General features: G+C 36.0%; 1 protein-coding gene across 9 annotated transcripts in view; it reads left to right on the top strand.

Moving 5' to 3' along the window:
• LOC101894603 (protein still life, isoforms C/SIF type 2) overlaps nt 1–24,383 on the top strand; it is a 287,508-nt gene that overhangs the window by 216,080 nt on the left and 47,045 nt on the right. For all 9 annotated transcript variants that reach the window (XM_059119542.1, XM_059119545.1, XM_059119543.1 and 6 more), the window contains one exon: nt 5,759–5,945. In XM_059119542.1, the coding sequence (XP_058975525.1) occupies nt 5,759–5,945 (187 nt within the window). The remainder of the gene's footprint in view (nt 1–5,758; nt 5,946–24,383) is intronic.

The following is a 24,383-nucleotide window of genomic DNA, read 5'->3' as shown; positions in this document are numbered from 1 at the left end:
TAAAAATCCACGTTTATTTGTCATTTAGTCCTTTTTTCAAAAGATGTTTCTAAGGATAAAAAACGTGGATTTTTTCAAGGACGAAATGAACTAGATTTTTCAAGAAATTATTCCCAAAGGACATAATAAGCAATAAATGGAGAGTTTTTAAAGAGGACTTGCGAGAACGTAGATTTTTAAGGAAAATCTTTGCAAGGACAAAATGGCCAAAAATGTGGATTTTAGAGAGGGGGTATTATCAAAGACCATATGACCAATAAAGTAGATTTTTTCAGAAGATGTTGTCAAAGACCTAATGGTCGATAAACGTGGAATTTCAGAGAAGATGTTTTCAAGGACCTAATGACCAATAAACGTGGATTTTCAGAGATGATGTTGTTAAGGAAAATCGTATGAAGGACAAAAGTACCAAAAAAATGAATTTTTAGCAAAGAGGATGTCAAGGACCCAATGACCAATAAAAATGGATTTTTTAAAAAGATGTTGTCTGCGACCTAATGGCCAATAGACATGGATTTTTGGAGAAGATGTTTTCAAGGACCAAACGACCAATAAACGTGGTTTTTTAGGAAAAATGTCAAGGAACAGATGACCTAAAAATACATTATAGGTCATTTGATCCTTGCGAAAAATATTTTTGCAAAAATCCACATTTATTGGTCATTTGGTTCTTTTTAAAGAAGATTTTCCCAAGAATTAACAAACGTAGATTTTTTAAGGATGAAATAATCAATAAATGTAGATTTTTAAGAAAAATCGTTTCAAGGACAAAAGTATCAAAAAAGGAGGATTTTCAGTGAAGAGGAACTAATCAAGGAACCAATGGTCAATAAACATGGATTTTTTTAAAAAGATGTTCTCTGGGACCTAATGGCCAATAAACGTGGATTTTCGGAGAAAATGTTGTCAAGGGCCTAATGACCAAAAAACGTGGATTTTCAGAGATGATGTTGACAAGAACCAAATTATCAAAAAATTTATTGTTGATCCTTTGGGTCCTTGGGAAATTTTTTTTTAATCTACGTTTATTTGTAATTTGATCCTTTTTAAAGAAGATTTTTCAATGTATTAACAAATTTGGATTATTAAAGGACGAAATAATAAAGAAAGGAAATTGTATCAAGGACAAAAAATTACAAACAAGTGAATTTTCAGAAAAGAGGTTGTCAAGGAGCCAAAGACCAATAAAAATGGATTTTTTTAAAAAGATGTTGTCAAAGACCTAATGGCCAATAAACGTGGATTTTCAGAAAATATATTTTCAAGGACCTAATGGCCAATAAACCTGGATTTATAAAGAAGATGTTGTCAGGGACCAAATGATCAAAAAATGTATTACTGGTCCTTTGGTCCTTAGGAAAAAATATTTTATTTTGAATCTACGTTTATTTGTAATTTGGTCCTTTTTAAAGAAGATTTTTCAAGCTATTAACAAATTTGGATAAATACAGGACGAAATAATCAAAAACGTAGATTTTTAAGAAAATCGTTTTAAGGACTATTGTACAAAAAAATAGTGAATTTTCAGGGAAGAGGTTGTCAAGGACCCAATGACAAATAAAAATGGACTTTTTAAAAAGATGTTGTCTGGGACCTAATGGCCAGTAAACGTGGATTTTTGGAGAAAATGTTTTCAAGGAACTAATGACCAATAAACGTGGATTTTCAGAGATGATGTTGTCAAGGACCAAATGATCAAAAATGTATTATTGGTCCTTTGGGTCCTTGGGAAAAATATTTTTTTTTTAATCTACGTTTATTTGTAATTTGACCCTTTTTAAAGAAGATTTTTCAAAGGATAAACAAACGAGCACGAAATAATCAAAAAACGTAAATTTTAAGGAAATCACATCAAGGACAAAAGTACAAAAAAGTGCATTTTCAGGGAAGAGGTTGTCAAGGAACCAATGACCAAAAAAAAAATAGATTTTTTAAAAAGATGTTGTCAAGGACAACGTAATCCAAAAATGTATTATTGGCCCTGGGGAAAAATATTTTTTTAAATCTACATTAATTTGTAATTTGTTCCTTTTTAAACAAGATTTTTCAAGGATTTTTAAGGAAAATCGTTTCAAGGACAAAAAGACCAAACAACATGACTTTTAGGGAAGATGCTGTTGTTGTTGACCAATAAACATGTATTTTCGTAAACATGCATGTTTTAAAGACTATTTTTCAAAGGACCAAAAAACGTGGATTTTTTAAAAGAAAATATTTTCGAACGACCAAAAAACGTAGATTTTTAAAAGAATATTGTCCCGAAAGACAAAGTGACGAATAAATGTTGATTTTTTAAAGCTTAAGAAAGAAATGTTCGGCCGTGTGAAATTTTTACAGGTCATATAGAGCCCAACAAAATTTTAGAGATCTACCATGGAGACCTTCCTTTCCAGGTGTTGCAACGGAGTAACAAATTGAATATATCCAATTTATTGCAGGGGGTAAAAAAAACTTCGAGAGGTGTTCCATGGTTAAAGAGTTCTTCTATTAGTAGATAATGTTTCGGAGGTCTAATATTAGAGAACTCGAGAACTCTTCCAAAGACATTCAGTAGACATATGACCTTTTTAAATTCTCCTAACATAAAAAGACCTTCCGGAATTCTACAAAAGGTGGAATGCCCGAGTCGAACACCTTGAAAACATTCCACAGTACTTTTGTAAATGAAAGAGCTGTCATAGGGCGCCCACAATTCATCGATGGAATTTTCTTTAGACAAGTATCCCGTTTACAGTTTTTCTAAAAATACCTTCGACAGATAGTCAATGGCTATTCTAATGATGGAAACCGTCTACTAGACTTCTTTAGGACTTCTGTAAATATAACATCGTCATCTAGTGTTTAATAGGGCTTTTAAATGCTTATAACGCATTTATAAGCGTTTTGGTTATTGAAAATTTTGACGATTTGTGGGGGAGGTTCCAGAAGGGCCGATATATTCCATGTTCACGCCAAGTCTTGAGTTAGCAGAAATATTGGGATTTACTATCGGATGCTCATATCGCGTTTTGACCCTTATTTTTCATATTTATCACCGATAAATTCCATATTCACATCATATCTCTAGCTGAGAAAAATGATTATTCAAAATTTTGATCTTTTGTGTGGGGGATGTACCAGAAGGAGTGGTCTGATATTTTCCATCTTCATACTAGACGTTGGTTATATAAAAATAGAGTGATGTGTGTAATTTAGAGACAGTCGGACACTGACATCACATTTTATAAGAGTTATAATTATTCAAAATTTTGACCCATTGTGGGGGAGGTACTTGATAGAGTGGACCATCATTTTCGCATCTGACCTAGCAGTGATGCAAATATTAGGATTTGCAAAGTTGGAGCACAATCGGATTATCCTTTCTCCTGTGCAGTACAAAATTTTTTTTTGCAATCTTCGACCTTTTGTGGGGGATCTACAAGAAGAAGTGGTCCGAAATATCCCATCGTCACAGCTAGTCTTGTGTTAGTAGAAATAATGGGATGTGTGAAATATAAAGAGAATCGGATGCTTATTTCGGATTTTATAATCGTTTTGGTTATTCGAAACGTTGACACTCTGTGGGGAAGGTACCGAGTGGACTGATATATTCCATTTTCACACCACTTAATAAAAATATTGTGATGAGTGTAATTTCAAGACAATCGGACACTTACATCACATTTTATAAGAGTTATAAATATTCAAAATTTCGACCCTTTGTTGGGGAGGTACTTGATGGAGTGGACCGATATTATCCATTTTCGCACCTGACCTAGCAGTGATGCAAATAATAGGATTTGCTAAGTTGGAGAAAAATCGGATTATCCTTTCTCTTTCTGTGCAGTAAAACATTTTTTTTTTTTTTTTAAATTTCGACCTTTTGTGGTAGATGTACAAGAAAGGGTGGACCGATATCCGAACTCTATCTATGTTTGATAATAATATTACGATGTACCAAGTTTGGACCAAATCGGACACTCCCTTCGTGAAATATCGTGCGCACCAACCAGACAGACGGATGGACGGTCGGACGGACGGATATCGCTATATCGACTCTAAATGCCCTAAAACGGATTTAGTCCAAAGAGACCTAGATTCTAGACCGTTATTTCGATGAGGCACGTTTTGGCCATAGCAAATTATATAGCTATATGGCTGAGGGTATAAAAAGGTGTACTATTTTGTACTTTTTTGAGGTATGAATGTCCAAGAAAATTGCTTCTTACGTCAGTCCTCCATAGGGTGACCTTCGCAAAGGATTTCGAAGTTAAAGCCTTTATCGATTGATCAACCACAAGTACGAATTTCACAAAAAATCATGCATATTTCACCCTTTCAAACTAAAGGTGGCCATCGTTCAAGAATTTTCCGATTGTTCTACGACAACAGTGTACTATTTTGTACCTTGCAGTACTTTACAATCGAAGTACGAGTTTTCAAAAATTCATCCATATTTCACATTTTCACAATAAAGGTGACCGTCGTACAAAACGTTAAAGTTCCAGCTTATTCCGATCGTTTCATAACTACGGTGTAACATTTTGTACCTTGCAGTACTTTTCGCTACCTCGACCAAAAATGTTGTACTATTTTGTCCCTTTCGTACCTTCGAAGTACGAATTTCCAAAAAAATCATGTATATTTCTCCCATCCTCAATAAAGATGACCGTCACACAAAATGTGAGAGTTCCAGAGCATTTTCTGATCATCTCACAACTACTGTGTAACATTTTGTACTCTGCAGTACCTTCCAAAACCTCAAGGCACAAATTTCCAAAAAAAAATCTTGTAATTTTCTAGCCTTACGCACTGAGAGTGGCCATCGTTCAAAATTAAAAAACTTCTAGTTCGCTTAATAACAATTATGTAGCAATTAAGAACCTTTTCAATAGATCGAAGGGCTCCTTAAGGACTTCTATGAATGAAAGTCTTCCATCTCTTAAGGATCTTTGGAAGTTCATCCGTATATAAATGGTATTAAATCCCTTTCATACAAATCCCCTCAACAATTTTGCAATATCCGCCTATTCCCCCACTTCCCCTCCAGTTTAAAAATTAACAACACATTGTATTGCTGGTGAATTCAAAATGGGGGAAAACTAATTCGAAACAGAACAACAAAGAGACGATGCTTAACAAGAAAAGTTCATTTAATTTTAAGCGCATTCAGTTAATTGATGTTGTTGTTGTAGGTGTTGGTGGCGGTATTACACCTTAAGCGTTACTAATGTGACTAAAATTACAAATACTCCTTTTCGCCAATACCTGCATTCATGCGATGATGCAGACAGACACACACACACACACATATCCTGATGAGAATAATGAGGATGCCACTACTACTGCTACTGCCATGGCTTCTCCTGCTACTGGTACTGATGATGATAATGGCAATGATGATTGTTGGAGCACGACGTGATTTTATTAAATGGCAAACTAACGCAGATGAGCTCTGGCTCCAGCTCACCTCTGCAATTTTTTTGTAACACGTCATGTTCTTACACATAGTTTACACAACACTGTTTCGTTGATGTCGCTTTTTTTCCTATTTGTCCTCATCTGACATGTAATGTAATTTTTATTTTCAAGGGTATTAGGATGTGTGTGTGCGAGTGTGTGTGAGTGTATCAATGTGTGTGTGTGTGTCTGTTTACATATTCCCTGAAATTGGTTTTTCAAATCCCAACAAAAATGTTCTCCGCCAATGTCTTATTTGTATATGAGTTTTTTCTCACCTCCTTCTCACTCTTCTTCTTCTTCTAATTTTTCTTTACAGTTACATAATCACGAATTTGTCGAGGTGTGCATGAAGATCCTCTACCAAGTGGAACTGCATCGCACAACGCTGGAACAAATGTGGGGCTTCTCCGTCGAGGCAGAACTTATTGAAAACGCCGAACGCCAGGACGAGCTGTGCTGCTACGTCAGTCGCGTCGAGGATAAAAGTGTTGCCATGCAAAATGGTAAGTTTCGTTTTGGAATTTTATTTTATTTCCATTTTGAAATATTTGGTGTCTTCGAGACATTGAAAAGCAGAGGTATGAGTTTGTATTGGCCTCGTGTCATAACTCCAAGTTGTGTCAAGGATTTAAATAAATTTCAAACTTGTCTCAGAGGATATGTTGCACAAATTGATAGATTGATTTTTTTGTTATTTTTTGATTAGAAATATTGAAAAACTTGTTGTCTGCTACGAATACGGATATTTATCAATGTATGGGTATGTCATATGTAAGGAAACTATAATATAGGGATAAATCAATAATTTTTAAAGGGCCAATAAAGTAGGATGGTTTTCTTGTCAGAGAAGATGATTTTGTCAGGCTGGTCATATTTATCGAAAATAGAGGTTCGATACCAGTTTAAACTAAATTTAAGATATTTCTACAACTCTTGGTGCTTAATTTTTTTATTGATTTAAAAAATGGGTCATATAAGTCCACTTTTTGGTATAGTTTAATTTAGTCCCGGATGAGCCCCGATATTCAGTATTTTTATACCCTCAACCATATGGCTACAGAAGAGGGTATATATCATTTGATGCGGTCAAAACGTGCCTCATCAAAATAACTGTTTTAGACCCTGGGTCTCTTTGGACCAAATCCGTTTCAGGACATTTGGAGTCGATCTAGCGATGTCCGTCCGACCGTCTGTCTGTCTGGCTGGTGCGTACGATAACTCTCGAAGGGTGTATCCAATTTGATTCAAACTTGGTACATCGTAATATTATTGTCAAACTTAAATCGAGTTCGGAGTTGGGCAATATCCGTCCACTCCTTCGGGTACCTCCCCCACAAAATGTCAACATTTTCAAAGAAAACAAGTTAATAAAAAGTATCAATCGGTTCTGGCGACAGACGTATACCCTCAGCTATTGTTCGATTATTTAAATATATTTTGGCTTCTGTTATGATTATTAAAACTATGGCGTGTGTACTAAGGGAATGGATCAATATTGTCTATTTCGTATTGGACCTAAATAAATACGATATATGAATGGGGTAACTAGGTAACAGGTTGGTAACCTTTTTCACTTAACATGACACATGTGATAATCTTTAGAAAATGCTAACATGTGCGTGAAGTACCAGGTATAGTCAATCGAAGTATTCCATTTTCATGGTCCGTCAAATACATAAAAAATATTGGTACCACCCATCGAGTACCTCCGCTACAAAGGGTCAAAATTTTTGACTAATTATAACTATTTTAAATTGTGATGTGAGACTCCGATTGTCTTGGTTCCTTCTGGTACCTAAAATCTAAAAAATATAGATTTTATCGAAATTTATGTCTTTTAACGAATGTGGTGATTTGTTTAGTACCCCATTTAGTACTCCTTATCTCACTACTCCACACAACAAGCGACTAGAGTTCAAAATTGTTAAAATTCCAACTCATGAGTATAGATCGCTCATTAACAATATTGTAGAATTTTGTACATTTTAGTACTTTTGTGTACACTAAAATTATGATTTTGCAATAAGCTATAGCCGGTCACTTAATAAAAATTGTGTACCATTTAGAAATCATCGTACTCTAATACCGTACCACTACACAACACCTGGCCATCATTCATAATTTCAAAATTAAAGCTCTCATCAAAAACAATATTGTACCATTTTGTACAATTTAGTACTTTTTGTAACTTTAAGTACTACTGCAGCACTTCAAGGGACCTGCATGCTACATTTCGCATATTTAGCTCTTACCACTCGCTCAATGTTGTTCCATTTTGTACCTCTTGGTACTTTTCGTGACTATGAAGTGGTCGATGAAGAACAATGTTGTACACTTTTGTACCTCTTAGTATTTTTTGTACGCTTAAAGTTCGAATTCCCAAACAGTCCTCATTATCTAACACTTCCACGCCGAGGGTGACCCTCATAAAAAATATCAAAGTTCCAACTTTTCCCAATTGTTCCATAGCAGCGGTATAACATGTTTAACTCTTTAGTACGTTTCGTACACTTAAGGCACTCTCTCATTATTTTTTCCCCTACGCATTATACAAAATTTTATAGTTGCAGCTATTACGATCGCCCAATAACAATGTTGTACCATTTGGTACATTTATGTACTTTTCACTCTTTTAAAATGTGAATTTCCCAAAGTTCTATCTTCCTTAGTATGGATGGAACCAATTTGGAATTTTGGAGATACTAAATGGGTACAAAACGCATAAATGTGTACTTAATACTGATATTATGTTTACAGCTTGAAAATCTCATATTTGGTATGTGGGTCACACTTGGTATGTAATCCTGTAAGATAAACTTTTTTTCTTTGTAAATCTGCACAAAATGTTACGAAATTAACCAATGTCGCCAAATATTGACATTTTGAGAAATTGGAGACCAAAGAAAAACGAGATTTGGTGAGAGGGAACCATATGGAATTTTTCAGAATTCTACCGCGACCTGTTTCCTAAATACCCGGACACAGAATTTGATACCTTCATACCTTTTAGTTTAAATATCCAAAAGCCAGACCTATAAAACCACCTCACATCATCAGACGCTACCTAATTTCTGAATACTACGACAACGAACTTCGTACATTTTAGTACTTTTCGTACTCCTTTAGTTCAAATTTTCAAAAATGAAGCAGTATCAATAGTGATCAGCACTTCAATTTATAGAATTTTAGGTTTGAATTTCACGAAACTGAATTTAGTGCATTTTAGTACTTTTCGTACCCTTACAGTTTGAAGTTCCAAAAATCGATGTCATATCAACGCTTGATCCACAAACAAAAGTTTGGAGGTGTTCAATGTACGTTTAGGTACTTTTTGTTCCCTTTTCGTACGAATTTTCGAAAATTCAGCTTTATCTCACACTTACATACTGATATGCACTTTAATTTTAAGAATTATAGCTGTAGCTATCCTTTGAATACTACGATAAACGAATTTGGTACATTTTAGTACCTTTCATACTCCTTTAGTACGATATTTTTTTCAAAAGCAGCAACATCTCAAACTTGCACATTAATCGTAAAGTATTCTCTGAATACTACGACACTGAATTTAATACATTTTAGTACTTTTCGTACCCTTATAGTTGAAAGTTTCAAATATCAGTCCCATATCATCGCTACAAATCAAAATTAATGATCCACAAGCAAAATTTTGATCACTTTGTCCTTGTCAGTCACTTTGCTAAATATGTTGGTACAAAATTTTGTACAGTTAGTAACTTATTGTACCCTTTTAATATACATTTTAAAAATGAAGGTTTGCACACAAATATTGATCCGCATTTCAATCTTTAGAATTCCAACTATAAATATTCTTTGAATACTGCGACACTGATTTTAGCAACTTTTGGTACTTTTCGTACTCCTTTAGTTCGAATGCAGGAGCATCCCAAAAATTCATACCAATAGTAATCAGCAATCCAATATTTAGAATTCTAACCTATCAAAACTTTGAATTCTACTAGATTAAATGTAGTAAATTTTAGTATTTATGGTACCGTTATAGTTCGAAGCTCCAAATATCAGTCACACATCACCGCTAGCACCCATAATTGATTCACGAGCTAAGATTTGAGGTTGTTTGTTTGTGAATTTGCTAAATATATTGGTACAGAATTTTGTACATTTAGGTACTTTTTTTGTAACCTTTTATCATGAATTTTCGAAAAGGAAGCCTTTTCCGCACCTTGCACACCAATGGTAACAATTTTTTTATTTCTTTTAATTTTTTTTTTCAAATTCTAGATTTAATTATTTCTTATATACAGCGACACGTACTTTATACATTTTGGTACTTTTCATATCCTTTTGGTCCAAAATTTAAAAAATCAGGTACTTTTTTGTGCCCTTTTAGTACAAATTTAAAAAAAATCTTATCTCACCATTAGTTTTTAACAAACCAAAATTTAAATTTTTATACCCTCCACCATTCCATGAAGGGTATATTGGCTCCCATATAACGGTACCTCCCGATATTCGGTATTTTCATAATTATAGCGACATTATTTACCGGAATTATTTTAAATTTCGTATTTGAAGTTCGTAATGGGGACCACAGCCTATGACAAAAAAATTCGTTGCCAGGTCCTCGTCTTCATAACAGTTTTCGAACAACTTCAAGTTCCTCCCAAAGGTGGAGGGTATTAAATGTTCGGCCTGGTCGACCTTAGCTGCTTTTTTTACTTGTTTTCCTTTAAACCTCGCTAAATTCGTGGCCTATTACATTTCTGTACATTTTAGTAAATTTTGTATCCTAGTACATTTCGGTACATTTTAGTACCCTTTGTATCCTATTATTTTCAATTTCCACAAATCCAATCTTCTCTAACCCAAATACACAGACAATGGCCGACTTCCCAAGCACTCAACAAATTCCGCATTTTAAAGATCTCTGGAACAACTTATTCCGAGTAAAACAATGTCCCTAAAATAACTTATAAAGGTAAGACGGAGACATTTCCTTACAAAAAAAAAAAAGATTCACCCACCTTCAACTAAGATCTCAAATATAATAACATTTCGTGGCCAATCGCCAAAAATGTTGGCCTACCTCTTTAAAATCGCAAATAAAATAATGACTTTTTCTTTCAAACCCATTCTCATTATTATCAATTATGTATACCGCTCTTTAATGTCACAAGGTATCCACAACAGTATAATTTATGTCTTATAATCCACCATTCTTACCACGAACACTTTTTTTAACAACTTAACATTTTCATTAATCCCCAACAGAGCAATGAATCGAAAATTGAAACCTTTTTTTTGGCATCAATTCAATATTTAAATAAATCGCCTGTTTACCAAATTATTACCAAGAGATTTTGGCCTGATTGCTGTTGCGATTTATTGAATTTTAAATGAAATCAAATTGCATTTAATTTAGTTCAATTACGAAAATCGGGGCGGGGCCGGGGATGGGGCTAGTAGGTCACTTGGGTAACAACAAATTAAGAATATTTGCTGATGCCGTATAAAAGCGATTACAACGGGGTTGTTACAGGGCGTATGATTAATAATATTTAATGTGTAAACGAGCAGCAACAACATCATCAGCACCACCACCACCGTCACTCCACTGCGTATGAGCGATATTGCGTTTTCAGAGAGCATACGTATACGCCATCGTATACTCCTGCTGCCTTCGAAATCGGAGCTTTGGTAATGCCCCATGCAAAATGACCTCGTCCTAGTCATTGTCCTTAAATCGATGAAATATAATTACGCATTGCAATGGAATCCTTGTTGTTACAGACATTGCAGGACTCAGATCTAGATATAGAATGCAACCAAACAAACAATCATTTTTGTGTCGCACACATATACATTTATACATACATATGTAGATTTATTTGGTCCGGCCACTCACACACACACGGAGTACATATTTTTGTATTGTATTTTTGTATATTTTATCCATAAACTTCCCAACACTTTTGTGCTTTTGCATTGTTTGTCCTCTCTCTCTCTCTCTCTCTCTGTAACTCTGTCCCTGTGTAACTCTGTCTCTCTGTGTGTATGAGTCCTCTGAACAAATGAATGAAATGAAAGAAAAACAAGAACGCTTTGCATGAACATGCATTGTCCTTTTATCTGTTTTGCCATGCATTGGGACGAAGGATAAGTTACAAATTTACGATGCACTGCAATGGAAAAGTGTGTTTCACGTTTCGATTGTAGTTGTTGTTGTTGACGTTTTTATTTGAGAACTACAAGAAAGTTGGTCATTTGGGAATTTACACCAAAGGTGGGACTATTAATTACAAAAATATAACATCCGGTATTTATATACAGAGAAGATCATCAAAGTTGGCTAAAGCTAGAATCTTCGAATTTTACATGTGGAATAATGTAGGTGAGTAGGGTTGAGATAAGGCTGGATTTTTGAAAATTCGAATTATAAACCTACTAAAAGTACGAAAAAGCACTAAATTAGTTACAATTTGGTTTCATGTGACCGGATACAGATAAGATCTAGAAAATATTTATGAGAACTGATTTTTAGAAGCAAGGTTAATGTAAGGAATTGGCTCAGGAAATGTGTAAAGCGTAAAAACTTTACCAAATCGTACCAAATTTGGTACTAAAAAGTACAAAACGTGCATGTAAATATGGAGAGAGCTTGAATTACGGATAGTGCTTGAAATTTTAAATTTGGCATTGGGGCCACTGTGAGTGTGTAGGGTCGGGATTTGGAGGTGGTTTTACAAATGCGTACTAAAAAGTACGAAACCTACTAAATTGTACTATATTTGGTATTGAGTCAGCGGATAGTGCTCTGAAATCTGAAATTCGACATTGTGGTCACTGATGGTGTGTGGGGTTGGAATTTCAAGGCGATTTTTGAAACACGAACTAAGTGCGAAACGGGATACGAGATTTAGGAAACGCAGAGAGGTTGAATTCCGAATAGTTCTTGAAATCTGAAATTTGGCATTGGGGTCACTGTTGGTGTGTAGGTCTGGGGTTTCGAGGAGGTTTTAGAAATGTGTTCTAAAAAAGTACGAAACCTACTAAATAGTACCAAATTTGGTAGTGAGTGAACGGATAGTGCTCGAAATCTAAAATTTGACATTGTGGTCACTTCTGGTGTGTAGGGTTGGGATTTTAGAAATACGTACTAAAAAAGTACGAAACCTACTAAATTGTACTATATTTGGTATTGAGCGAACGGATAGTGCTCGAAATCTGAAATTCGATATTGTGATCACTGTTGGTGTGTGTGGTTGGGATTTAAAGGCGATTTTGGAAACACGTACTAAGTACGAAACCTACTAAATGGTACTAAATTTGGTGTTGGGTTAATGGATAGTGCTTGAAATCTTAAATTTGGCGTATGTGTCACCTTATGTGTTTAGGGTTCAGATTTTAAGGTGGCTTTGGAAATACTTACTAAAAAAGTACAAAACGTACAGATTGGTACTAAATATGGTATTTATGGAACTTATAGAGCTTGAATTTCTAATAGTGCTTGTAATCTGAAATTTGGTATTTGGAAGGGGTTTTAGAAATGCGTACTAAAAAAGTACGAAACCTGCTAAAGGTTAAAGGATAGTGCTTTAAATATTAAAATTGGCATTTGGATCACAGTTAGTGTGTAGGGTTGAGGTCTGGAGGTGACTTTGGATCTTTGGTGGCAGAAGATCTCTATGGGGTCACTATTAATATGGAGCCACTTAAGAGTCTCCTTGTGGCTCCTCTTTTCAAATAAGACGTCTTGAGAGTCCTCTGTCTTCGTCGTTATCTTTTTAGAATACCTTTTTAGGGTTTCCGATCTTCTGACGTAGAAGACGTAGACGTCTTCCATCTACCGAATTCTTTTGGGGATCTCTAGAGGGTATTCAATCCAGTGCGACTTTTTGATAGCCTTCCATCCATAGACGACCTTTCAATGCTTTTCTAGACCCTTTGATGATTTACTATCCAAGAATTTGAGGGTCTGTTTTTATACCCTCCACCATAGTATGGAGGGTATATTAAGTTTGTCACTCCGTTTGTAAAACCTCGAAATATACATTTTAGACCTCACAAAGTATATATATTCATAATCAGCATAAAATTCCATGTCGATTTAGCGATATCCGTCCGTCTATCCGTCTGTGGAAATCGCTCTAGCTTCCGAACGAATTGAAGTAAATTGATAAAATTTTGCTCAAATGCATATTATGTCTGCAGGACTTTTGGTATTGAAAATGGGCCATGTAGGTCCACGTTTTGGTATAGCCCCATATAACGGTACCTGCCGATATTCGGCATTTTGATGGTTGTAGCTACATTATTCACCGGAATTGTTTCAAATTTTGGTATTTGAAGTTCGTAATGAATACTACAGTCTAAGACAGAAAATTGTCTGTGCAGGTCTACGTCTTCGTATATATTTTGATAATTTTAGCTACATTATTCACCGATTTTTTTTTAGTTTCGCATTTGAATATTGTAATGGCTCATGACAAAAGTTACCTATGCAGGTCCGTGTCGTCGTATATACCCTAATATAAAAGCTACATTCGGTATTTTTAAGATTTTAACAGACTTTTTAACTGTTTTTTTTTTTGTTCGTTCAAAATGGTGGAGGGTATTCAGCTTTTTTACTTGTTAATATCTGGAATCTCCTTTGGAAGTTGCTATATGAACACTGCAAGAGCGACATTAAACGCGAGGTTTTGTACTTCAGTATCTTGCTATGTCCTTCTAGGTTTCTCCAAATATATTTATGGAAGAACTCTGAACCATCTTCTATCCAGGGAAGACCTCAAGAAGTTCTCTATGCATGCCAGACAACTTGAGGTTTCATCTCCTTTCGAAAATTCTTCAGAAGAGCGACATCTAGCACTAGTTTTCCACATTCTTGTTTTAAACTTCGGTCTTTTGTAACGTCTTTTCAGGGTACTTAGTTTGTACAAGCGTTGTTGAGGTTCTTATCCATTAAATGCCTTGTTTGGGTCTAAAAACACGAACCCTCGATGGTCTTCTCTACATATAAGTTCTCTTGACCATATTCAATCCACATACATTCCAGACAACTTGAAGGTCTATCTCTTTCAGAAACTTCTTAAGAAGAGCGAATATAGCGCAAGCTTTTCATATTCTTTTTAAATTTCGGTCTTCGGTTCGGTTCGATACCGCCCTAATCTTCTGATGGTTTTTTGTTCGTAACAGTTTTGTTGAAAATTTTGCCCATTGTATGCCTCGTCTTCTCTACATGTAAATCCTCTTAACGGTCTTCCATCCACATACATATACATTGCAGACAACTAGAAGGTCCATCTCCTTTGGAAAATTCTTTAGAAGAGCGGCATATAGCGCAAGCTTCCCAATTCTTTCTATAAATTTCGGTCTTTGGTACCGTCCTAATTTTCTGAGGGTATTTTCTTCGTAAACGTTTTGTTGAGGCTTTTATCCATTAAATGCCTTCGATGGTCTGGTCTTCTCCATATGTAAGTCCTCTTGACGGTCATCGATTCTCGTAGAATTCCTAGATAAGGACTTCAACTGAGGGTCTTCTATCCATAGAAGAACTAGAGGTTTTGGAAAAGAAACTGGAGCTTCTTATATTCCTATGGCCTCTCGATGGCCGTAACTACATTTAGAACCTCTTGAGGATCTTCTTCCACTAAATGCAGCTTGAGGGTTTGACTTCAATTCCTTATGTCTTCTATCCGTAAAAGTCCTCCTGAGGATAATTCATCCCTAGAAGTCTTTCTGAATATCTTCAATTCATAACAGAAGTTCTCTAATAAATAAAACACCTTTTGAGGTGCTTAAATCTATAGACGTCCTCTTAAGGCTATTCTCTTTACAAAGAGTCCCTCTTATGGTCGTCTAGCTATAGAATACCTATCTATATGTACTCCTTCAATTCATAAAAGAAGTTCTCCAATAAATAAAACACCTTTTGAGGTGCTTAAGTCTATAGACGTCCTCTTAAGGCTGTTCTCTGTACAAAGAGTCTGTCTTATGGTCTTCTAGCTATAGAATACCTATCTGTAGGTACTCCTTCTGCCTAGCTAGGTCTTCTAGCTATAGAATAACAATAACTTTATATAGGACCTCCTTCCCTACAAAATCTTTTTATGGGTTTTCTAACTCCAAAAGACCTCTCCACATATTTTATGTACAGAATTCCTCTTTTCTGCGTAGGGTGCCCCCTACCTACATCAAACCTTTCACAATACCTTCTATGCACACGTCGCCAAAGTATGTCAAAAACGTAATATTCGTCGCCCAGCTCAATTCATTCATAACTCCCAAGCACTCTATGAATGCAATGAGGTTGTTGGTGTGTGGTCCTTAAACATATGCAGATAGCTGCCATTGTAGGACCAATACACATACTCCAACGACAAGTGTGCCTTTTATCTATGGGTTCTTTATGTTTTTTTTTTCCTTTTCTATTTATTGTTGTTATATTTGTTGTCATTCTATATCATTTCATGTTTTGTTTTCCTCTTCGAATATCATAAACTTCTTCTATTCTCTTCATAGCATTTATTACGGTTAACTTCGTATCGTCGTCATCGATCAACTTCATTTTTTTCCTCTCCTCTCTCTCCCTCTCTCTCTCTCTGAAGTTACCGGAACACAAATGTTGTGTAACAATTGTTGCTGTTGTCAATTTATTGTTATTACTGTTCTGGTTATTGCTGTTGTTGTTGCTGTTATTACTATTATTATTATTTAAAGCCTTACAATGGAAATATAAGACAAGATAGACCAACAACAACAACCGATGTTACCTTTTATCTGTTTATCCCCTCCCTCCCTCTCTCTCTGGCTCTGTCTTTGTCAATTGTTGCATGCCAACCAAGAACGATTGAAGTTCTTGTTTTTTCCTTCCTGCATTTCTTTTTCTTTTTGTTTTTTTTTTCTCGAGCGGATATTTTATTTTTCTCTGTCACCCCCTTGCCTATTTGGGGTATACCACATATTGGGCCATTGGTTTGAATTGTTTCTCGATTAGTGTTAAACAATAACAACAATAACAATTGTACGGAATTAGAGTTGCCAGCATTAATTTACTATCGATTGAAAAAGAGAAAGTGTTATAGAGGTATTCTTTTGATAGAAGATGTTTTGAGAGCTCTATTAGTTGTATAAGACTTTTGAAAAGAATTCAGATTTTTAAAGGACTAACATCCATAACAGATCTTCAAATAGGTGTTTCTACAACAGAGTGGAGGTAAATGATATATATGGGGACCTGAAAAGTTTCACAATTAATGAAAAACCTTCAAATTATTCAATTATTCTTCAATTTATAAGAGGCCTATAAAAGACTTCTTAAATATCTCCAGTCTACAGAACAGTTGTAAAAAATCTCCTGTCTTTTGGATACTTGAAATAGGTACTCTCTCTATAGAAGACCAATAAAAAATCTCTTTTTCATAAACGATTTTCAAAGGATCTTGTGTCTATAGAAGACTACCAAAATATCTCTTGTCTATGTAAGACATTTAACGGGTTTCCTTTTATGAAACATGTTCACAAAGCATCCTCTAGAGAATTTTTCAGAGGCTTCTGGTCTATAGAAAACCCACAAAGAGTCTTTTGACTTTAAAAGACCTGCAAAGGGTCCTCTGTCTAGAGAATACCCGTGAAAGTTCTTCTTTCTATGGAAAACCCGTATAGACATTTCTACCTATAGAAGACTTAAAAAGCCAACATCAGTATATCTTCAGTCTTTAGAAGACCTGTAAAAAGGTCTTCTTTCTGTAAGAAACTTATGAAAAACGTCTGTCTACAGAGACTCTTAAAAAGTCTCCTCTATGCCGAAGACTAGTTCTTATATGCAGAAGAAAGTTCTTCTTTCCATAGGCAGAAGAACCTTCACAACCTGTCCTGGCCAATAGCAGGTCTTCTGCCTTTAGAAGACCTAAATAAGTTCTCTGTCTATGAAAGACCTGTTAAATATCCCCTTGTCTCCAAAAGATCTGAAAAAGCCGTTCTCACTGCTAAAAACCTCCTGTCTGTAGAATCCACGTAAAAAATCTCTGACCATAGAAGACCCAGATAACTTCATCTGTTAACAATCAAAGGTCAATCGAATACCTTCAAAACGCCTCTCGTCTGCAGATGGCCTGTAAAAGGTCCTTTGTCTGCAGACGGTCTATATATGTCCTTTCCCAATAGAAGACCGCCAAATATATTCGACATGAATAAGATTTCTATAGAGGAACACACCAGAGTCTCCTATCTACAGAAGATTTTTATTAAGTCTTCCATGGATAGAAGACGTTTTAGAGGTACAAAGGACCTTTCAGTATCTCCTGTGTAGAAAAAAAACTTGTCTAGCGTCTTCTAAGAAAAGAATACCTTTCTCTGTAAAAATTATGCCAATCTCAGATCTTCAGGGGATTGCAGTCCTTTAGCAGAGAGGACTTTCCACCTGTCTTTTTCTCCAGATATTTAAAAGATTTTCTACAGAAAAATTATGACTGGTCCTCTGTAAAAAAGAAGTCCTTCCAGTAGTTGTTGTTACTCACGTTTTCTAGGAACAAAAGACCTTCCATAGGCCTTTGTGGAAAAAGTTTTTACACAAGTCTTCAAGGAACGGAATACCTTGGCAAGTATTCAGAGTGTAGATCATCCCTTAAGGCCGTTTTTTACCGTTCCCTAGATAATCTGCCGCAATGAAAGAAGTTGACCAGAAGTTCTTCCACTGGTCCTCCGCAGAATCAAAACATTTGAGACCTCTTAGAACTATTCTAGGGATAGAAGTATCTCCATGAGTCTATTAGGGACAAAAGACCTTCAATTGGTCCTTTTCTTCAGACTTTTAAAAAAGGAAGGACCTTCTACAGTTTTAAGTAAAGAAACCCTTCCACAGATTTCCTAAGAATGAAAACACTAAAAACCATTTACAAATATTCTAGGCGGAAGATCTTCTACAGGAAAATAATGAAAAGAGGCCCTTGCAGGTCCACTGGTGTCCTAAGTCTTCAAGTCTTTTAGATCAAGAACTGGAAGACCTACAGGTCAATTAGTCCTCTAGGGGCAGAAGACCTTATACAAGTCCTTTAAGGATGGAGGACCGTTAATAGATCTTCCAATGATAGAAGTCCTTCCACTGATGTGGACCTAAAAAGCATCTACTGAAGGAAATGAATAGGTGGAGTATACTCAACTGGTTTCTTTAGAATAGAGGACAGGTCCACAGGACCTTTGAGTAAAAAACCTTCCACGAGTCTTCTAGAGATGGAAGACCTTCCACAGCTCTTCTAAAATTGGAATAGAAAGCCAAATGACAAACCAAAGAAGAACATCCACAGGTCCAGGTGGACATTTTAAGGTTTGAGAGATCTTCAAGGCAGACAACCTTCCACAGGTTTTCTAAAGATGAAGGATTTTCCACAGCTCTAAAGGAATAAAAGAAAGCTCTTCAAATTATAGAGGACGTTCCAGGCCTTTAATGGACTGAAAATCTTCTAAGAATGGAAGACCTTTCACAATAATTCTAGGCATAGAGCATCCAAAATTTTGTTGTGATCGAAAAACTTCAATAAAATTTTCTGTGGATCGAAGGCCTTATACAGATTTCATATGGATTGATGAACATCTGAGAAACATTTTAGATGGGAAGAAAACCCTCCACAAGTCCTCTGTAGAAAATGGCTTTCGATAGTCTTGCTCTAGGACTTCCTGTTGATGGGAAGAAAACCCTCCACATTTCCTCTGCAGAAAATGGCTTTAGATAGACTTGCTGTAGGATTTCCTGATGATGGAAGATCTTCGGCAAGTCCTCTACGTGCAAATAAAAAAAATAGAGGAATCCCTTCAATAGACAGAAGATTTCTCATAGGTATTTTAAAGACAGAAGAGCTCTGATAGATCTTCCTATGAATTGAAAACATTTCAGATATCTTCTTGGACATAAAGCCGTTGGCAAATTCTCTGCAGATGAATAGTTTTCCACATGTCTCTTGAAATCGACTTTCCATTTTCCAAATTTTTAGAAATATTTAGTTTTTTGTTTACCGGAGGGTATATAGTTATCATTTCTAACAATGCTTAAAGTAAAACATATGACTACCAAGCTATTGCAGGGTAGAAATTTTTCCATATTTCTTCAGAGGACAACAGAACATCCACACGTCTAAGGTGGATAGAAATGCTTTCAAAAAGCCTTCTCATCAGAAATCACCTCCCGCAAGCCTTTTATAAATGCCAGTATTTTCTCAAGTTTTTTAAGAATAGACCTTCCCTCTGTCTTAACTGGATAGGAGCCTTCCGCAGTTTTGAATCATCTAACCTCTATTCTAATGGCTTTCAAAAGTCTTCCATAGTATGGTCCTTCCAAGGACCTCAAATAATACATTCTCCAAAAAAATCGGCGATTTTTTATGTCGCGTTCCTTTCTTAGATTTAACTAGGCTTCCGATCTTTGTTGTCCTCGCCCAAACTTGTAATACTCCTTTTCCCCCCAAATTACCTGGTAACCTCAGCAAATACCTTAAACACTTAAAGATGAATTTGCTATAGGAAATGCACATCTACCCCCCGCCTCCTCCCTTTCACACTCCATTTCCCCACCTCCTCTGACATGCAGCCATGGCTAAATTAACATTTGTGGCAAACACAAATAAATGCCAGAACAATAAATATTTGCTTTTAAGATTATTTTTGTCTATCGGAATAGAAGAGAATAGGGAAACGGATATGCCATAGTATTTGGTGTCTATTTTCACAATGTGTGCCTGCAATACAAGGAAGCAAAGACCGGACAGAAAGAAAGAAAAAAAACTCACAACAACAACAACAAGTACTGCAGGATGAAAGTAGATCCCCAAAGTGTGATAGTTTGCATGATGTACGACTAGCAAGTAGCAGCTCCTCCTCTGCCAACCTGCTGCCAGGTTCAATGCAACGGCAAATACACCTGGCATGCCAATCAGTTATAAAACCCAAAGACTTCTCCGGCAGGATGTGGGCATGAATGCATGTGTGTGTGTGTTTAAGTTGGTGCGATTTTTTGTTATTTTCTAATACTGCTCCTCCTCCTCGCTCCACCCTCTCCTTAGAAATCCATGGTGGAATATTTCGTTGTGACATGCAAAATAAACCTGGCAAAATGATTGCAATTATTTGCCATTCATAGATGGTGTCTGACCATGCACAATAATCGGAATGACGACGAGGACGATGATGACAGCCATGAGTGGGTAGATGGAGATACCAAATGATTCAATTCCCTCCACCACCCACCCACCCACTCTCTGGAAAGCCATCATCTTCAATGACTCACGTCCAGCAGTAACATCATCAGGTCTTTAATATTTCACCCAGTTTAATTTTCTTGAAATTATAACACCTTGCTGCGGAGTTATTCCACGTGCCATAAGTGGGAGGGGTTAACGACATGAAGGTGTCGCAGCAGTTGGCAGCTTCATAAATGCATACAAATGCAAATTCTCCTTTACAGGTTATTATGTTAATGTCTGCAGTTGTTAAAAGTTGACGGCAAGATCTTTTGTGCGGTCGAATGGTTCGTTGCTTGGTTGGCTGACTGGCTGGTTGACTTGGTGTTGCTTGACTTGGCTTGACGTTCTCCTGCATTTGGCTTGGCTTGGTGGTGGTCATTTGGAACGTGAAAATTTTGCATTACTTCGGGAAAATGGGATTTTTCATGCAGGACAAATTTAAACACGTAGTTTTGGAAATTAAGGATTATTAAATGTTGCGACAGGTATAAACGATTCTTCCACGAAGAAGAAAAATGGCCGGGGCAGGGAGGTTTATTAAGAAAAAAATTAAATTTTTGTATTTAACTGTGTACGGAAGGATACACGCATGGGAGAAATCTTAATGAGCACGTCATGCCACATCCTTCGCATACTGCAGGTCTGGTGGAGAATAATAATACAACAGGAAAATCACGTTTTCTTTGGTACGCCCTAAAGTATGCATTAGGTTTTTTTCGAGAATTTACGATTTCTTGAAACTATTCAACTGTCGTAGAGCCTGGGAGTAAAAGCACCCACCTCATGGCCTTTTATAATTCAAATTTAACGAACTTCAACAAAATAGAGCAGTTTGTCTTAATCTGCCTAGAAGTATGCAATTCGAACAAGTAAAAAAGCTGTAAGTTCGGCCGGCCGAACTTTAAATATGCTCCACCATTTGGAACGAATTTGGCAATCTTAAAAACAATATAATCTGTTAAAAAAATCTGTTAAAATCTTAAAATTAACCGAATGTAGCTGTTATATTAAGGTCTATACGACGACGTGGACCTGCAAAGGTAACTTTTGTCATAAGCCATTATAATATTCCAATGCGAGACTTAAAGAAAATCGTTGAATAATGTCGCTAAAATCATCTAAATACCGAATATCGGGAGATACCGTTACATGGGGGCTATACGAAGACGTGGACCTGCACAGAAAATTTTCTGTCATAGGCTCTAGTATTCATTACGAACTTCAAATACTAAATATAAAATAGTTCCGGTAAATAATGCCGCTAAAGTCATCAAAATACCGAATATCGGGAGGTACCGTGATATGGGGGCTATACGAAGACGTGGACCTGTACAGACAATTTTCTGCCATAGGCTGTAGTATCCATTACGAACTTAAAATACCAAATTTGAAGCAATTCCGGTAAATAATGTCGCTAAAATCATCAAAATACCGAATATCAGGGGGTACTGTTATATGGGGGCTATACGAAGACGTGGACCGGCACAGACAATTTTCTGTCATAGGCTGTAGTATATATTACGAACTTCAAATACCAAATTTGAAACAATTCCGGTGAATAATGTCGCTAAAATCATCTAAATACCGAACATCGGGAGATACCGTTACATGGGGGCTTTACGAAGATGTGGACGTACATGGCCCATTTTCTGTTTTAGGCTGTAGTATTCATTACGAACTTTAAATACCAAATTTGAAGCAATTCCGGTAAATAATGTCGCTAAAATCATCAAAATACCGAATATCAGGGGGTACTGTTATATGGGGGCTATACGAAGACGTGGACCGGCACAGACAATTTTCTGTCATAGGCTGTAGTATATATTACGAACTTCAAATACCAAATTTGAAACAATTCCGGTGAATGATATCGCTAAAATCATCAAAATACCGAAAATCGGGGGGTACCGTTATATATGGGTTATACGAAGACGTGGACCTACATGGCCCATTTTCAATACCAAAAGTCATGCAGACATAGTGCACATTTGGGTAAATTTTTATCAACTTACTTTATTTCGTTCGGAAGCTAGAGTGATTTCTATAGACGGATAAACGGACGGACATTGAACGGAATGACAAACTTAATATACCCTCCATACTATGGTGGAGGGTATAAAAAAAGTAATTTCAAAGACATATAATAAGATGGGACAATATATTGTTACTTTTCTGCAATAGATGGCGTTGGTAGTGAAAAAATATGTTATGTCACGATATCGTGAAATAACATTATGTTTTAATTTAACAGAGCTGACGCTTTTTAAGGGTTGTTGTTGATTTTATCGATTCAATGTACAAGGAAATGCTCTGGAATAGATTTTTGAGAGCATGTCTATCATACCTGATATTCTTTTCCGCGTATTTCCGCCATTTTTCGCCGATATCGGAATAACATATTTTTCTAAAATTTCCAATGCATTTCTGTTATGTCGCCTGCCATCTTTTACCTGATGGAAAAATTAAAGCCCATATGCATTTTGTCCAGTCTTTATAGTTTTATGTCTTTGGTAATTTGTGAGAAATTGTAAAATCACTGTACAGATGGCGCTAATAAACAATTATAACCTTTCCGAGATGTTTCGTACTCTTCTAAGGCGTAATTTCGGACAGAAGGATACACGGTTTCCTATAATTAGAATGTAAGGAACTCTTACTCAAGAGAATCGCTTTTCTCAGTGCTCCTGAAAGTATGCATTATACCTTCACAAGAAAGGAATTAATAAAATGTATATATAGACGTCGTTCCTTTTTTGATCCGCCTATAAGTATGCAATTCTAAAAAATATTTAATGAGAAATATTAAAACTGATATGTAGATGGCGTTTCTTGTGCTGTTAGACCTTTCCGGTATGTTTCGTACTCTTCTAAAACGCGATTTCGGATACAAGGGTCTACAATTTCCTAGCACAATTCTGATTTCACAATGGCTTGAAATAGAAAAACTGATGCCATGATAATTTGAATTTAAAAAATTTTAACAATGTCTCTTCCTGGTCCACCTAAAAAGTATGCTTTATAGAACAGAAAAAGGAAGCCAAGGAATTTAAATATTGATATATAGATGGCGTGCCATCGACTCTACGATACAGAATCCAATTTTCCTGGAATGTAGCAGGATAAGACCTTATGCACCTGAAATTCGGCAAGAATATAACATTTTCTCAAGCTATTCGGCTGTCACAGAGTCAGACTAAGAGTACTGGTTCCACGGTCTTTTATACCTCGAGATTATGGAAATCTAACAGAACAGAGCATCTTATCTACATATAGATGGAGTTCTTTACAGGGCACTGCAATTCAGCATTCAATTTTCCAGGACAAAACCCCAATTTTTATCACCACCCTTTTAATATTTTCAGGGAGGAACGAACGAGCGGCCCTAAGGGGCCTTGGGCATTGCATACTTTAAGTCGAAGAAAATTGATTTTTATAGTTCGACTAAAAATATGCCATATGTTATGAAAAAATAAGAATTTGGAATATATTCAAATTGTTACATAGATGGCGTTCCCTACAGCGCAAAGAGGTTCCGAGTTCAGTTTTCCTTGCCAAAACCCTTATTATTTCGTCTATGGTAGCTACTTTTAGGAGAATCAAATAAAAGATTGAGAAGAATCTGGCAACTGTAAATGAATATGCAATGCATTGCACCCATCCCTTGCTTTTTGATATACAATCCGGTATTTAATGAAAAGCAAGTAACAAGAAAAGGAACGCCATCTA

The sequence above is a fragment of the Musca domestica genome, unplaced genomic scaffold (assembly GCF_030504385.1).
Source record: "Musca domestica strain aabys unplaced genomic scaffold, Musca_domestica.polishedcontigs.V.1.1 15, whole genome shotgun sequence".
Classification (NCBI taxonomy): domain Eukaryota; kingdom Metazoa; phylum Arthropoda; class Insecta; order Diptera; family Muscidae; genus Musca; species Musca domestica.
Note: the sequence above shows the minus strand (reverse complement) of the source record. Positions and strands in the feature narration are given on the sequence as shown.